The sequence below is a fragment of the Phocoena phocoena genome, chromosome 20, assembly GCF_963924675.1.
Source record: "Phocoena phocoena chromosome 20, mPhoPho1.1, whole genome shotgun sequence".
Taxonomy (NCBI): domain Eukaryota; kingdom Metazoa; phylum Chordata; class Mammalia; order Artiodactyla; family Phocoenidae; genus Phocoena; species Phocoena phocoena.
In genome coordinates this window covers 41,896,744-41,915,206 of record NC_089238.1, presented here as the reverse complement: position 1 = coordinate 41,915,206, position 18,463 = coordinate 41,896,744, and the positions used below count along the sequence as shown (strand labels likewise).

Below are 18,463 nucleotides of genomic sequence, written 5' to 3'. Positions count from 1 at the left end.
ACATGCCGCGGATCAACTTAAGCCCGTGCGCCACGGCTACTGAGCCTGCGCTCTAGAGCCTATGAGCCACAACTACTGAGCCCACGTGTCACAACTACTGAAGCCCGGGCGCCTAGAGCTAGTGCTCTGCAACAAGACAGGCCACAGCAATGAGAAGCCCACGCACCGCAACGAAAAGTAGCCCCCACTCAACGCAACTAGAGAAAGCCTGCATGCAGCAACAAAGACCCAACGCAGCCAAAAGAGAAAAAAATTTTTTTAATTAAAAAAAAAAAAGCAAGGGAGAAAGTTTCAGTATTAAAATGTCACCATACTTAGTCACTACAAAACCTTGTGTGAAGTTCTCCAGTATTTCACAGTTCTTCTAAGAAGTCAACTTTCAGTAAACTATGCAGAGGACTGTAGTAGTAATTACCTAAATAAATCTAGAACTATGGTCAACCCCAAATCACTGATTCTTAAGATAATCAATTTTTTTCCCATTGTACATACAGTTGATTCTCATTATGTATGGTAGTTGTGTTCTACAAAGTTGTGTGAACACTGAATTAATGGATACTGAACCACTGCTCCTAAGGGAAATATCAGGTTAGGATTCTGAGAGCCTCTGGTCACACCAAATCACTCATTCAAAAATCTTTTTCTTGAAAATCAAAACTACAGTGAGGTACCACCTCACAACAGTCAGAATAGCCATCATTAAAAAGCCTACAAATAACACATGCTGGAGAGAGTGTGGAGAAAAGAGAACCCTCTTACACTGTTGGTGGGAATGTAAATTGGTGCAGCCACTATGGAAAACCAGTATGGAGGTTCCTCCAAAAACTAAAAATAGAGTTGCTGTATGATTCAGCAATTCCACTCCTAGGCATATATCCAGACAAAACTATAATTCAAAAAGATACATGCACCCCTATGTTCATAGCAGCACTATTCACAATAGCCAAGACACTGAAGCAACCTAAATGTCCGTAAACAGAGGAATGGATAAAGAAGATATGGGGTATATATACACTGGAATATTACTCTGCCATCAAAAAGAATGAAATAATTCCATTTGCAGCAACATGGATGGACCTAGAGATTATCATACTAAGTGAAGTAAAGTCAGAAAGAGAAAGGCAAATACCATATGATAGCAATTCTATGTGGAATCTAAAATATGATACAAATCAACATATCTACCAAACAAAAACAGACTCACAGATACAGAGAATAGACTTGTGGTTGCCAACAGGGAGGTGGGGTAGGGGAGAGAAGGAATGGGAGTCTGGGATTTGCAGAGGCAAACTATTGTATATAGGATGGACAAACAATAGGATCATACTGTATAGCACAGGGAACTATATTCAACATTCTATGATAAACTGTAATAGAAAAGAATACACACGCACACACACACACACATATGTATGTATATATATACATATATATTTTTTTAAAAAACGGAGTCACTTTGCTGTACAGAAGAAATTAACATTGTGAATCAACTATACTTCAGTAAAATTTTAAAAATATATTTTTCTTTTCTTTCTGCTCTCCACACTGGATAATTTCTATTGCTCTACCTGCTAATTCACTTACTCTTTCCTTGGTCATCTCCATTCTGCTTTTAATTCCATTAAATTATTTTTTTTAAAAACTCAGATATTATAGTTTTAGTTCTAGAACTTCAATATGGCTTTTTTTTTTTTTTTTTTTTTGTGGTACACGGGCCTCTCCTGCTGCGGAGCACAGTCTCCGGACATGCAGGCCCAGCAGCCATGGCTCACGGGCCCAGCCGCTCTGCAGCATGTGGGATCCTCCCGGACCGGGGCACGCACCCGTGTCCCCTACATCAGCAGGCGGACTCTCAACCACTGTGCCACCAGGGAAGCCCCAATATGGCTTTTTAAAAAAATTGTTTCTGTTTCTTTGCTGAGATTTCCTATCTTTTATTTAACTGCAGGCATGTTTTTCTGTTACTTCCTTGAGGATAATTACAGTAGATGCATTAAATTCCTTGCCTGATAATTCTAACATCAGGATTATCTTGGGGTTGGTCTCAGTTAATTTTCTTTTCTACTGGGAATATGTTCCATTTTCCTGGTGTTTTATATTATTGAGTATTTTGGGTTGTATCCTGGACATTATGAATGTTATCTTATGGAGACTAGACCCTGTTCTCCAATTGGTGCATTTTTTTTTCTTTTTTTAAAAATCAGGTAATTATCTTGCTTGGTTTAGGGGTCAGCCAGAGATGTGGGCACACAGAATTTAGGAATCCTCTCTCTGGATCTTTCCCTTCCAGGATCCCCCCTTTCTCTCCTGTAGCTGTGGTTCCCCCAGATTCAGTCTTCTGGTTCCCCAGCCCCAAAAGCCTGTAATTTCTCCACCAGTACCCCTAATGCACTGCACGCCTCCCTAGACATAACCTGTCCCTAGGCTGAAAGCTAAGAAAATGGGAACTTACTCTATACAGCACCTCTCCTCTAAACATGGACACTCCATGAGAATCTGCCTGCTTCTGACCACTCTTTAGTGTCCTCGGCTAACTACTTACTATATTATGTCCAGAGTTCATAGCTGTTATCTGAACGAGGGCCAGTCTGGTAGGCTGTTGCTCAGTCATTACTGTCCCAGTTATTCATTATTGTCTTTGGAATGAATTTAGGAATATGGATGTTCTAAACATTTACAATTCTTAGAATAAACAAGTCACCTTGCAAAGACTTAACTTGGGAAAAGCTGGATAGTTAGGCAAAATTTTCTCATGCTGCCGCCCAGCTCATCTCCTCCACGATGAGGAGGGCTGTTCTTAACTCTGAGGCCAACAGAAAGTACAGGTCTAAACATACCTCCTTCTCCTGGGTGTTCCTCATAAATTCAATTTTCAGCAAAGGTAAGGTAGAATGAGCTTAAAGGGGGTTCCCTTCTGGCTTCAGGCTATACTTGGGAATCAGTGAATAAACAGATATGATCATAAGGCCAAAACAAGGCTAAGCAGAGAAAATAAGTGTTTCAATAAGAAAGTGAATGCTGTATTTCCCTCCAATGTGGATATTCTGGCTATCTGCAAATGGGAAAGAGGTGAAAGCTACCTCATCAGTTGGGGGTAGTAATGTCTTCCCCCTCTCTGATCCCAATCTATCTCCTGATTTTCTGGACCTCTACCTCTTACTGGGCTCTCTGCTTTCTTTTCAAGCTGCCAGAAACACAGTTTCTTGGTTGGCACATCTACGAGCAACAGAGAATTCACTGAAACCTAGGATTATCCTTTGGCACTCCACAGCTTGAGAGATAGTGATTAGAAGAAAAAAAACAAAACAAAACTTCAACAACAAGGTGGCATTTTCATTTCAGCTGTTCCTGGGGGCAAAACAGAACAGTAAAGAAAATCTTAGATTGAAAGCTTTGTGGTTATCTCTGCTTCTCGTTAAAGTGCCCCAATTATAATCACACCTACGATTACAAGATTTAACACACCTGGTCTCAAGGATGCGACAGGAAGAGGAATCATACCCTCATCCCATCCTGTTTCCTTTTCTTTATTCACTCAGTAAGCACGATTTATGAATTCCAGTGAGGGCAGACTAGAGGTGGTTTGGAGAACAGAGGTTTTTCATTCACATGGCTTTTTCAAAGTGTCAAAAATCTTCCATGGCCTCAAATTATTTTAGTACTGGTGAGACAAGCAGTGTTGCTTTCATTGGCTACACACTGATGTGAGAAACCTGGATAGAGTTTCTTTCTATTTCTTCTCTCACTTTACTAACCAGACAGTTTGCTCTGCTACGGACACACAGACACACGCACACACACTCTTACTGAGTAAGGGTGTGTACACTTACAGAGTTTCTAAGATTTATTTTAAGAGTGTTGTAACTCAAATTTTAAAATAAATTTTGAAATAATTTTAGATTTACAGAAAAGTTGCGAAGACAATAGAGAATTCCTGTATACTCCTCACCCAGTTTCCCCTATTGTTAACAACTTATATAACAATGGTATATTTGTCAAGAGTTTTGTAGATCTTGACAGTGGGTATAAAACATTGACTCTTTCTTAATTCCATTTTGTACAGCAGATTCTCAACTAGAGCAGTGTGTACCCTAAAACAAGTACCTGAGATATCAAGTTATGATCTCTATGTCCCCCACTCCTACCAAGGTCCTAGATAATTACTAGGGGATAACGCTTGTACAAAAATGGTGTCAGGAACTTGATATGGCAAAATTTTAGCATGAACAAAGCCATGTGTCTGACAAAACACTTTTCTAATGGCTTCAATGACACTTAGTTAAATACTGATGTGCCAAGCCACAGACGATCACTGTGGATGCCAGGAAGTAAGTTATTAATGCAAACTCTCTTTATAAAGTCAATTGGGAATGAATTTCCATTAAAATCAAGAAGAAAATTAATTTAGAGGTCACTCATTCTCAGTATACATATGGATATATAAACCTTCTTCCTGGGCTGTCCACGCACTGGGGAGAAATCCAGCCAAACCCACTTGGAGGAGGAATAAAAGTTTAATTTATGCAACAACTAAAATCTCATGGATTGAACTCACAGCTAGAAAGGAAACATTTGAAATGAGGCCCTTTAGTGATTCTGCGTGAACAATGAAATGAGTCAGGAAGACAAATCACTCAAGTTCAGGCTACAGAGGCAGGCTTGGTGCAGTCCAGCTAGCTCACCCTGGAACCTGTCCCTCTGAGGGGAATGCTGGGACCCAGAATCTCAACCTGTAAACTTGTGCCCTGGTTTTTCTGCAGTGGTTAGTGTGCAGTCTGCCTAATATGATACAGAGGAAAAAGAGACTCATTGAAGATGCAAACAATACAATCTTCCTGCAAACAATACAATCCCTGCTGACTGATTCATCTGTATGAATTCATCCGGGAAAAAGGTTCAAGGCCTCCTCTGGTGAAAGGAAGACTGATGAACAGATAAAGAACAAACAGGTAGGGAATTTGCAAATGGTAAGAGACTGACTTACCTCAGTAGCTTTCTGGCTGAGTCCCCGCAGCAGCAGCACAATCACATGGACAGCAGCTCTGCGCACCTGAACTTCATGGTCTGTTTTAGCCACAGCAATCAGACAAGCTGTTACCTAGGAGGGTGAGGGAAAAAGAAGTCAATAACAATCAGGATTGCACAATTACCTAAAACCTTTCAACTGTGTTCCATATTCTACACATTCATCACAAACAATCTGGCTTACAGCGGTGGGTTGCTTCCTCATTCTCCATGAAGAGGGAGAGATATAGTGGTAGAGATCTTGATTTAGTCTGGCTTTTCTGGAAAGGGCCAAAATCTGGTTTGGAATTCAGGAGGGAGACTAGGGAGTGGGAAGGAATACAGGTATATAATAAAGGTATGGTCAAAGGTGAGTATTTCCTCAAAAGTGGGAAGAACTGTTACTTGCCCCACTCTGGGGACATCAAATTGAAGGAAGAAAAAATGGTCTGAAACACAGTGGCTTCTAGGGACGGAGGACCATGGAGATTTAGCTAAGTAGACTTCAGAGTTCAAGGTCTGGCATGAATATCAACGTGCCAACTGATGAAAGTTTCAGCCCAGGGATAGAGAAATACATAAATATTCAAACTGATCTTCTTCTAGCGTGTCCAGACGTCCTGGTACACTACAATTCTAGTGTACACCCACGTGAGTTACCAGGGGCCAATTGCTGAGACTCCCTGCCTGGGATTCTCCATTTGTGGAATGGTTCTTTCAGTGCTCATTTACTTTAGAAGACAGCTCTATAACAGAAAGGACTTACAAATTACTTGCAAAACATGGTAATGTTTACTTGCAGATATATAGCTGATAATTATATGTCATAAAATGAGAAATTTTCTATATCCTGTACCAGCCATCCTGCCCCCACCCTGCTCCGGGTAGACACAAAAATATTCTAAAACCTCCATAAAGAGATACCATTAGAAAACAACAACAACAAACAGCAACAAACCTTTCTGAGGTATTTGTGCAAGAATGAAAAGGTAAAAACAAAAATTTTGAAAGTGTGACCAATGACAGAAAAAATCTGAAGGTAAGTCTAAATTTCAGTTGGTCTCTCACATACTTTGTTATGTGATTTACTGTGTGAGTGTATATCTTGGCCAACTGTGGAAGGCTTTCTAACCATGATAAGAAAATAGCCAGATTGTGTGCTTGGGAACATGTATAAATACATATTATGTTTAAAGAATGGTTTTTTAAAAGGTTTAAAAAAAGAATCCAGGCACAAATGAGGAAATAGGCATGTGCAGAAATTTTAACTATGCAGGTTGTATTTTTCACAGCTTTCAAACAGTTGGGCATAGTTCAAAGTGTCTAATTAATCAGTGATGGCAAAGGGATTAGAAGAAGTAGCTTGTTCTTAAATATAATTGCATCTGTGATGCACTGGCATTTAATCAAGTTGTACATCTATTAGACAAACTTGATGCTTACAAGTGAAGGGAAATCCCAGAAAAGCTCAACTCTTTGGGGGATGTTTTTCAATAAGACCCAGCAAGCTGCTTCTGCTTTTGACCTGGAACCCTGACTCGAGGTCATCAGTGGCTTCCATGCCTCTAGCATTAACAGTAGAAGCAATTCAGTCCTAGGAGGAGTCCCTTGGGTGACCTCCAAACAGGCAACAATATAATAGGTACCTCCACTTGCAGGCTTAGTATTTAAGAGGTAAGAGCTGAAATCAGAGAAACAAGTTAGAGCTAGGTCGAGTCCTTCCTGACACATAAAAGATTAGCTTATTCAGTCTGATAACTAAAGTATGAAAGCCAGCCCAGGGCCATGTAATGCTCAGACTCCCCCAAGCCTTTTGCCAGCTTCCCTCTAGGTTTAGTTTTGGGCCCGTGTTTCCACATTTGGCGGGCAAAAGCCTCCGAGCCTGGAATCCCACCGGTGTCCAGCTTTACCACCTCTGTTCTACCTCACTATGCTGGTGGGCCATGCCTCTGCCTCAGGGCTCAGTGTAGTGCCAGCTCTGACTGTCGGGCATTTATTCCACAATCAGGAGGGGCAGAAGCACCCTGGCTGGAAAAGGGCTTCCCCTGCAAGGCCAGTCCCTGCATGCCAGTGCCGCCCTGCAGGTGTGACCGGGAGGAGCTGGCTGTTACAAGCCCTACTGAGATCAGCCGGAATGGCCTCCTGCTCTTAGTGATTTATGCACCAGATCGTACCAAGTCCACCTGCAATCAGCCATCCAAGACAATCAGGAAGAAGCCTGTGAACAGAAGAGTTCCTGGACCTTCCTCAACACCTCTGTCACAGGACCAAATCCCATGAAAGGAACAATGTTCGGTTGTGCAAAATGTTTTTAAAGCATCAGAATTTTAATATGGTCTTGCAGATATCATTGAAAGATAAGAACAGCCTCTGTTCATGTCAAGCTCCCACAACCAACTCGTAACGTTGCTCTTCTACAAGCCACTGGGGTAGCCTCCTCGTCAAACACCAGAAGCAGGGAGGTCTCATGGCCACTCTCTTCCATCTGTCCAGTCTGAACAAGTCGCCCCCATGGCCAGTCTCTCTCACCTCCAACCCCAAGGACATACTCAACACTGCCTTCCACCCCCGCCTAAAAGCTTTGGCGGAAAGATAGATGATGTAAGGTCTTTACTAATGTATGAATTGGAAGTCTTCCTAAAGGGCAGAAACCCATTCCATGGGATCTTCATGTTACCTGCCCTAAGGGTCAATGTACCTATTCTAGTAAACCAAACTATGGAAGGATTTTTTTTTTATTGGCTAAATTATGTAAATCATATCCATTTTTGAAAGCCATGCAGAGACAAAAATGACAACTGCTTTGGAAACGCTAAAGGTCAGTTTAAGCAATTTCACACTTGATAGGAGCCAACAGAAATACAGAAAACATCACTCCCCAAACAGCTGGCACGCACAAAGCATAATCAGAAATATAAATAAAGATAAAACAGATGGCAAGAGTACCAAAAACCAACTTTGGAGAATTCCAGAAGAGAGGTAGCAGAATTGAGGTATCAAGAAAGCATGATTTCAACTTTCCAGCTGCACCTTCATCCCTTTCCCTAAAATCTCCTGCTAAAATTCAGTCTGCTAACTTGTTCGAAACTAGACCATCTGTCCTTCTATTTTGTAAACTAAGAAACTTTACCAGCAAAGGCAGGGTGGCCTCTAATTCCCACATGCTTTGCTTTACCTGACATGGGGGACTTCCCTGGTGGTCTAGTGGTTAGGACTTTGCCTTCCAATGCAGGGGGTTGCAGGTTCGATCCCTGGTCTGGGAGCTAGGATCCCACATGCCTCAGGGCTAAAAAACCAAAACATAAAATGAAGCAATATTGTAACAAATTCTATAAAGACTTAAAAAGAAAAACCTGACGTGGAACAGAGCCGTGGTGGCTCCGTTGCTTCCTTGAGGTTTCCCAGGACATCTACCCGAGCCCTCATCTCAGTGCATGAGCTGTCACTTAGGAAACCGCACTGGTTGTGGCAAATCTGGTAATCAATTCAGATCATTTAGTGGATCAGAGGTGATAGCTCTGCATCAGACCCCAAAGCTCAGGTTCGTGGAATTCTGGGCACTACCTTACAAGTGGCTTGCTCCTGCACTTGTCACCTGGGGCGTACCTTATTTGCTGTACCAGGGATGGGCCTCTCGCTGTGGTTCCCTTAAATCATATTTACTTTTCATGGAGAATGATAAAGATGAAAGAGCCTATCAAGATTTGGTTTTAAGCAATACAGTTCTTGACAAGAACAAGGAGAAATCGGAGAGCAATAATAATGCTCTCCAAACAGATTAAATCTTGACATCAACAGAGAGGAAAAACCTGAATTCCCAGTACAGAGACTGTGGAAGGGTTGGTCCTATCCCTTATGTTCCTTCCCTACCAGCAAGCACTGTCACGGAACAGACAGGGCCCAAGTCTGGACCATGCAACAGGGAGGACAGCTTTCTTCAGATGCCCAAGAACCACAGGTATGACCCCCAGATCAGATCACATCAGAAGAGCCTATGGTGGTTGGTTTGTTCAATTTTACATCAAAACAAGTTACACTTCCCCTCTTTCTCTGCCTGGCTAACACTTGATCAATGTGACTTTCTTGCTGTCAGGTAAACCGTGACAGTTTACCTGAGGGTCCCAGCTCCGTGTTCCCTCAGCACCTTGGGCTTGTCCTAGGAGATCACTCTAGTCCACTGTTTATTTATTCCTCTGTGTTTCACACTCTACTGAGATTTCCTTGGGGAAAGAGATTGGGTCCTTTGTCTGTGTCCTCTAACATACCTGGCACATGACAAACACACACAAAGAAGAATTCCTTCAGTTTGCAGCCAAAGACAAGTTTCCCCAGAGTTAAGGCTCCTTCTCCACCAGTACACACTGGGGCCAAGCATTTCTGAGACTACAAGAAACTTCAAGAGTTTTCATGAGACACTGAAAGAACTGTCGTAGAAGAAGACACAAAGATCTTTCAAAACAAGTTAGAGCATTTCATTCCTCTGCTTTGGCTTCCCATCTCACTCACAGTAAAAGCCGAAGCCCAGAATGCTCTCTCCCCATGTACCTGCCCGGGTCAGCTCCTGCTCCCTGCAGGGCTCTGCTTAAGTCACTCATCAGTGAAGCTTCTCCTGTCCATCCAAGTTCACATACAACAGCAAACTCCCTCCATGTCCCTTGCCTTACTAGATTCATCTCCTTCGCACTTACTCCATCTGGCACAGTATATATTTGTTTACACACTTGCTTCTTTGTTACCTAACTCTCCTCTCTAGCATGTCAGCTCCACAAGGACAGGAACTTCGCTGTGTTCAGAGCTGGATCCCCCACACCTAGCATAAGGCTTGGTTGTAGTCTCATAACTGGCACAGAGTAAGTGCTCAGTAAGTATTTGTCAAATGAAAAACAAATGAATGAAGAATTAGTTAAAAGCCAGGCCAAATCTCCCACTTTTTCAATGAGAATGGACAAGAGTGGTCTGACTACAGGAGGACTCAATGGCTGAAATACTAAGACTGTCAGGTGTCCAATCATGTTCAAACTTGCAGTCCACCCAAGGCAGCTGGTATGGCACTGATGACATGGCAAGTGTTGGATGCTACATAAGAAGGAACATCTAAAAAGAAGAGACAGAAATTATGTGGGATGGAAACACCTGGTTTTTCAAATCAGTGGGAATATATGGTCTTCTGAAGTTTCACTGCCAAAAACAAGTGCTATTAAAACAGAGCTACATGACCCTTCCTGTCAGTAGCTTTTCTTACATGGCAACTCGCTTCTTTTTCAAGGGCACAAAAGTAATCTTATAAACGAATTGAAACATTTATTGAGAGACAATATAGAGGAGTGGTTAAGAGCACAGATACAGGAACCAACTGCCTACATTCAAATCCCAACTTTGCCACTTCCAATCGTCATGAACTTGGCAACTGATTTAATTTCTCTGTGCCTCAGTTTCCTCTTTGAGGACTGGATCAGCTGACTTACATAAGGCACTAAGAAGAGTGTTAAGTGCTTGCTATGGTTACTATTTTGTTTTGGCCGCATCATGCAGCATGCAGGATCTTAGTTCCCTGACTAGGGATCGAACCCATGCCCCCTGCAGTGGAAGCGCCGAGTGGACCGCTAGGGAAGTCCCAATTACTATTTTTAAAACATGTAGGAACTTGTCTTCCCAAGTAAGCCTTATCTTCCTCTTCCTTCAATATTAATCAGTAAACACTTACTGAGTATCTACTATATGCCAAATGCTGTGTTTGGCGCTAGGCGGTATACAAAGGTAAATAAAGACTGGTTCTAAAAAAAAAAAAAGACTGGTTCTGTCCTTGTTGTGCTCACAATTATTAATGATAATAAACACTCCTGGGATTGATGTTACAGTGTCCAGGTCTCTAGAAGTAGGGCAGGGTCACTGGACAAGGGGATTGCCTGACAGGTGCCCCCAGGGCAGCAGCTCCTCACATTCAATTCTAAGGTTGAAACAAAAGGAAGGATTCTCTCTTTGTGTTAGCACCCATGGCAAGCAAACAGTCTACTACCTATTCATACTTCATTTCTGAGGGCTTAATAAGCAATGCTCAATTCTCGCTGTGAGCCAGAAGGTTGTAAAGCTAACAAGGCCCTTCATCATGTAGCCTCTGCCTGGTCTCTTGTTTCAGACCTGCTACCAGCTAACCGCTCGTCCCACCCCTTCACTCTAACCTTTTGGATCTTCCTATAGTTCTTCAAACATGTCAGGTTGTCCCACACTCCCACACCACAGTGCCTTTGCACAAGCTGCTCCCTCTGCTGAAATGCTCGCCTCTGCTTTTTTGGGCTACCTAATTTCTACCTGTTCTCCAGATTCAGCTCTAAGAGTCTCTTCCTCCAGCACATCTTTGACAACACCCAAACCTGACTGAGGGGCTCCTAAAATGTGCTCCCATAGCACCTAGCACAATTAACTGGACTGTAACTGTAATCATTGCTGTTTGTATCTTCCACAGGTTGCCCATGCCCAGAAGACAAGGTAGTATCTTTTGGGTTTTGTATTCCTGGCCTGTAACAAAGGGGCCTGGAACACTGCAGGTGTTTGGTAAATGTACGACTGAGGACATTTGAAGGACACTGGTTACCCCTGTTCTCATCTCCTTGCTGTCCATCCTCATCACTGTCATTGTCAGCTCCCTTCAAATGACCAAAATGCTCCTTAAAGAAAAATCTTAATACAGAAAAGTAAAATTTCTTCACTCAAAAATCACCTTCTCAATGGGGCTTACCTTGACTACCCCATTTAGACTGCAACCTCCCCTCCACCTAATACTATAATCCTGGTCACCCTTACTTGCTCTTTTTCTTATTTTCCACAGAACTTATCATTGTCTACCATACTATATATTTTAATATGTATATCATTTACTGTCTGTCTCCTCTCCCTAGAACGTAAGCTCCATGCCAATGGGAATCACTGTCCATTTTGAAGAATGATATGTTGTAGGTGTCCAGAATGCTGCTTGGCATATAGTAGGCTCTCAGTAACAATTGTTGAATCAATCACTGTATTACTCATATACATTATCCCTACATCCTTGTAACAATCCTGCATTATAGATATTTTAATCCCATTTTCTAGGTCAGGAAACCAAGCCCAGAGTCTAGGTCATCTGACCAAGTGAACACAGGTAAGTGGGTGGTGGGACAGGGCCTCATTTATTCCCATCCCCAAGTATGCTTGGAAATTTGGTTCTCTTTCAACAGGTCGGGTGGTCTCCAGAAAGATGATACTTCTTAAATGTTACAAAACCTGCTTTAGCTCAATCTTTCTAATTAACCAAACCAAGAAATTTTTTCAACAGGAAATCATATGCCACCAGCATGCAACAGTCTCCTTAAGAGAGAAAAAGGAAAGAAGATGTAGGAACTCAAACAGAAATACGGTCTCAGTTTTTGGGTTCAGAGAAGATCATGATGTCAGGCACAGTTTGAGTTCATTGGCTTTAGAAAATGTATGGGATACTGTCAAATCTGAGCTGATTCACTTGGAGATCTGGGGGAAATTTTTATTCAGCTCATGGCCATGTTTAAAAAAACTGGGGGATGCTTACTCAACTTTGTGAGTACACTAAAAACCACTGAATTATACCCTTTAAGTGGGTGAATTGTATAGTATGTGAATTCTATCTCTGTTATTAAGAATAATAATATTGGGGTTTGGTTCAGATCATGGTCCATGAGTTTGTTTCAGTTCATGGTTTATGGTTCACTTTGGGTTGAGTCATGTGAACAGATCAAATAAACAGAAAAAAAATGTGGGAACCATTTCAAAATTGACCCAGATTATTTATAACAGACTGAAATCTTTAGCTGCTATAACCAAATAGACCTGCAAAGTCCTTAAGTGTTACAAGTTAATACACTAAAGAATAAGAGATTTGCAAAGTGCCATCCAAAACAAAAATCAGGCGCCCAATAGTTCATGTATATTAGAGCACTGAAAGGTTTTAAGTTGGTAGTAATCACTGTTTCTAAGTTATTAAAAACAGATACAGAAAGTTGGGCATAGGGCTGTGTCCCTCGAGTTAGAGTTAAAGGAGAGGAGGACTTCCCTCGTGGCACAGTAGTTAAGAATCCGCCTGCCCGTGTAGGGGACACGGGTTTGAGCCCTGGTCCAGGAAGATCCCACATGCCGCAGAGCAACTAAGCTCGAGTGCCACGATTACTGAGCCTGTGCTCCAAAGCCCGCAAGCCGCAACTACTGAAGCCCGTGCACCTAGAGCCCGTGCTCCACAAGAGAAGCCACCACAGTGAGAAGCCCGTGCACCGCAACGAAGAGTAGCCCCTGCTAGCCACAACTAGAGAAAGCCTGCACGCAGCAACGAAGACCCAACGCAGCCAAAAATAAATAAATAAATAATTTTTTTTTAAAAAAAAGAGGAAAAACTATGTATAACTTTCCTAAAAGTCCTAAGTTGAAATTTAACGATAAGTAGCCTTTATAATCAATTAAACTAAGCATATAAAGCTCAGGAGTCAGGAAATACCATAAATTCAAGCATATGTATACATCCATGAGCATGTTTCTCTGCTTGTTGATAAGACACAATCACCAGACACTGAAGAAAATTCCTTCTCAGTAGATACAGTAGATACTTCTTAAGATTTGATGTTCAACATGGTCAGCCCTAGGATACTGAATAATGTGAAAGAAGCCAGTATTACAAAGTTACTAAGTTTTTGATCTTGTAAACTTATGTGCTTATATGAAAAATCTAGTCTCTCATAAATAATAAGGTAATATAAACTGTATTTTATTTACATATTTATAATTTATAAGCCATCTTCTTCCTTAAAGATTTAAGATGGTGAAGCCCACTGAGTAAAAAGACACCTGGCAACATATTAACTAGTCTTCTTTTGCCCATCATCATCTTTAAATAGCAGAGTGTCTAGTACATAGTATGTACTTGAGACATATGTTCACATATTGATGACAGAGTAAACACAAGGGCAAAGATAAAATTTAAGAGGCTAAAGAAAGATATTCATAGAGGACAACAGTGCAACGTACCTTTCACTAAATCTTAAACTCTAAAACCAGTTTAAATCTTAAACTCTAAACACTGGAGACGTGTCCAGTGCCAACATCTTGTATGGCTATTATTTTGGCTGCTCATTTATCCTTTACCTACTACGTACCAGGAACTGGGTATAAGGCGGTGAACAAAACATGGAACTTAATTACTCTTTTCTGATAAGACCCTGTCTCCCTGAATACAAGGCACCTCCAACCGAAGAGGGCCAATTAGAGTATGTATTTGCCTGAGAGTTTTCTGTAAACAGAGATGAGACTCACAGATGGCCCAGAAAACTAGGGTAAACTTCTGCTTGCACTTCCTCAAAGCTTCTTCAATTCTGTTATGTTTCCTTGGACTCTTTATAATAAATCCTCTTTTATGGCTTAAAGTAGGTTAAGATGACTTCCTGTCACTTGCAATTAAAAAATTCCTACTAAATCAACTTTCAATATACATATGAGACTAGCGAGGCTGAGGGAGGTTAAATGACTTACTGGATCTAGAAAAAGAACACAGGTCTCCTAACTCCCAGTGCTGAGCTATATCATAGGTTCAAGTAAAGACAAACTTTAGAGAAAGGAATCAACATGCAGTACCTCATGAACCACAGAGCCCAGCATGAAGTCCAACCTCTGGCACAGTTCTCCAAGATTGGATAAGCTGCTGGCCCTGTGAGCACTATCTGGATCTCTTGCTCCCCTCAGAAAGGTGTGGATCAAAGGTTCTCGGTACTCTGAGACCATGTCCCCTGTAGAAAAAGGGAAGAAATCAAATTACTTCAAAACAAACTTTCAATTTCTTAAAGAAAGAATAACATATCACCATGGCACGTTGTATGGTGTATTTTTGGTTTTTTTGTTTTTCTTTTGTGTGGTACGCAGGCCTCTCACTGCTGCGGCCTCTCCCGCCACGGAGCACACGCTCCGGAAGCACAGGCCCAGAGGCCATGGCTCATGGGCCCAGCCGCTCCGCGGCATGCGGGATCCTCCCGGACCAGGGCACGAACCCGTGTCCCCTGCATCGGCAGGCGGACTCCCAACCACTGTGCCAGCAGGGAAGCCCTGTATAGTGTTTTATACTTTTCAAAGTACTTGCATAACCATTAAAAATCATGCTCTGGAAGAATAATGTTAGGGAAAATATTCATGATGAATTATTTTGTGAAAAAGCAAGTAGAATCCCAATTATAATCTAAAAACCTACATGTGGAAATAAAATATTTGAAGACTTTAAAATTTATGTATATATAAAAGAGAAAAATGTACATATCATAAGTGCATAGCTTAATAAACTTTCACAAACTCAATACTACTGTCACAGTCACACAAACAGCAAGGATGGTCCTAGGCTAGAGCCTGGTCATTAGCCCAGTACTCTTCCTACACTATCACCCTACCTACTCAAGCAAATTAAGTGAAAGACAATCAAGGCATTTTGGGTCCTTGTCAAAGAGAGATCTATGATTCTTCACTCATTTGGCAGATCTTTACTAAGAGTCCCACTAGATGCTAAGCACGGCTTCTGATGCTTGGGATATATGGTGAACAAAAGAAGCAAAGTCTTGCGCTCTTGGAGTTTCCATTGTAGTGTAAATTACACAGTATGTTAGAAGGTTATAAATGCCATGGCGGGGGGCAGGAGGAGGAAAGCAGCGTGGAAAAAAAAAAAAGAGAAATGAAGATGGTGGCAGACTTCAGTTTTTACAAAGATGGTCAGGGTTGGCTTCATCGAGATGGTTGAGACATTTAATCAAAGGCTAGAAGGTGAGGCTGTCATCCATGTGGACATCTGGGGGAGGAGCACAGCAGGAAGAGGGAAAAGCTAGTGTAAAAAAAAAGCTTGTGGGGGAGCATGACTGTGGAGGAACATCAAGAAAGTCCAAGAGGAGGCTAGAGGGGTGATGGCAGGGGTGGGTGCTGGTGCAGAGCTTATAAGCCTTTGTAGGCCTCTGTAAGGACCTGGACTTTTTCTGAGTAAAATGAGAAGCCTTTGGAGGATTTTGAGCAAAAAGGTGCTAAAAGATGACTCTGGCTGCAGTGCTAAGAACATGCAGTAGTGTATGTGTCTGTATGTGTGTCTGGGGTGCAGCAAGGGTACAAATTAGGAAGCTACTCCAGTAAGCTGTTTGAGAGAGGATGGTGACTTGAACAGTAGAAGGGGTGAGAAAAAGATTCTGCATATATTCTGAAGATTACACCAACTTGATTTCCAGAGGACTCCAATAATGACTTCCAGGATTTTTGCTTTTGTGCCTGGAAGGATGAAGTTACTATCAACTGAGGTGGGAAAGTCTCCAAGTGAAGCAGGCCTGGAGCAGGAGATATGTTGAGGAAGTAGTGGAAGATATATAGAGAGTTCAGAAGAGAAGTCTGGGTTGAAGATATACATTTTGGAATCAGTGGAATGTAGATTATATTTAAAACCTTGAAACTAGATGTATAATCAAGGGAGTGAGTTTAGGCAGGGAAAGGAAGAGGACCGAGGACAAAACCTGTACCCTTCCTTCAACATTAAGTCTGGGAAGGGTCTGGGAAGGGAAGAACCAGCAAAGGAGACTGAAAAGGAATAAACAGTCACGTAGGAAAAGAATTAGCATGGTATTCTAGAAATTAAGGGAAGAAAGTGTATCAGAGAGGAAAGAATGGTCTGCATCAAATGCTGCTAATAAGTCAGGTAAAAGAAGACTAAAAATTGACCATTAGATTGAGTAACAATGAGGTCACTGTTGACCCTGACAAGAACAGTTTTGTTTGTTTTTTTAAATAAATTTGTTTATTTTTGGCTGCATTGGGTCTTTGTTGCTGTGCACGGGCTTTCTCCAGTTGCGGCGAGCAGGGGCTACTCTTCATGGCGGTGCGTGGGCTTCTCATTGCGGTGGCTTCTCTTGTTGCAGAGCACGGGCTCTAGGCGTGTGGGCTTCGGTAGTTGTGGCATGTGGGCTCAGTAGCTGTGGCTTGTGGGCTCTACAGCACAGGCTCAGTAGTTGTGGCGCACGGGCTTAGTTGCTCCACTGCATGTGGGATCTTCCCCAACCAGGGCTCGAACCCGTGTCCCCTGCATTGCCAGGTGGATTCTTAACCACTGAGCCACCAGGGAAGCCCGACAAGAACAGTTTTGATGCACTGGCAGGGGTGAGCACACGATAGAAGTGGGTTTAAAATATAATGTGAGAAAAAGAATTGGAGACAGATTACTTAAGGAGTTTTCTGCACAGCGTATCAAAGAAATGGGGTGGTAGCTGTTCAAGGAAGTGGGGCCAAGAAAGGTTTTTGCGTTATTTTATTCTTAAAGAGAGGAGAAACAGCACGCCAAGGCACTCAGAATTGACTTTTTTTTTTTTTTAATGGAAACAACTTCTTCCTCCACAGATGGGCTGGGAACTAAAACTCCTTTGACTTGATCTTGGCTCTGAGGCCCTAGCTCCAGAACCCAAGTATAACACTCCACTTCCAGCCTTTCTGTAGCCCTAAGGTAACATGATATCTAAATGGTGACAAAATGGTTTCTGAAGCATATGTTTAAAGTCACCAAAATGATAACTTACATAGAAAAGTCACCAACCTGCCCTATCAGGCCCAGTTAAAATGCCTCAAATGCCACTTCCTTTGTGAAAACCTCCCTTAATATTCTCAGTCAGCCTTAATTAGTCCTCCTTGGAAGTCCCACAGTACTTTGTACTTAAATCACACCTGTTACTAATGCCTTGATTCCTAGATGTTTTCAGCCTATATCTATTTCTCCCATTAGACTATAAATTCCTTGAGGGTAAAACTTTGCTTCATCTCTGTTCCTGTTGGTTCTTAGTAATCTTTGCACATACTAGGTACTCAACAAATATCAATGTTGAACTGAATTCACTCATTTATTGAATAAAATGTAATTATGCACCAGTATCATGCTAATGTTCTAGGGATACAAAAATTGATAAAACATAATCTTTACCCTTTAAGCAGCCCAAAGTTTAGGGGGTGGGTATAAACAGATAAGTACCAACAATTACAGTACTGTGCAGTTGATGCCAACACAGAGTCAAGCAGAGGTTGCTTAGCATAATTTCACTAATCTTAGTCTCTTGGAAGGGGGAGGAGGAGGAAGTTTATTTTTTGTTTTCCCTCAAAGTCAGGAACACAATGTACTTTCCTTATAATACAAGAAAAAGATGAGGACTAATTTCTCTAAAATGCTCCCAGTTCCTAACACAATACATGCAGTCACAAGACTCACCTCCTGCTCAGTTAATTTCAACATATATTGCAGAAATTGAATCAATGAATGACGTAGCCATAGCCTATTTTCAGAATAGAAAAGAGGGGACTTTGTGCCTACTAGTATTTGCATTTCTGAATATCAGTCCTAGTGAAGGCAGTCACATGTATGCACAACAAAATCTGCATAAAGGCTTCTCTGCAGAACTGTAATAGTAAAAAA

General features: G+C 41.7%; 1 protein-coding gene across 1 annotated transcript in view; it reads right to left on the bottom strand.

Annotated features, from left to right (window-relative positions):
• The window catches only part of TANGO6 (transport and golgi organization 6 homolog), a 179,283-nt gene that overhangs the window by 26,445 nt on the left and 134,375 nt on the right, over positions 1 to 18,463 (bottom strand). The window contains exons 16-17 of the mRNA XM_065898388.1: positions 14,632 to 14,783; positions 4,985 to 5,098 (exon numbers count right to left, since the gene is read on the bottom strand). Of these exons, the coding sequence (XP_065754460.1) occupies positions 4,985 to 5,098; positions 14,632 to 14,783 (266 nt within the window). The remainder of the gene's footprint in view (positions 1 to 4,984; positions 5,099 to 14,631; positions 14,784 to 18,463) is intronic.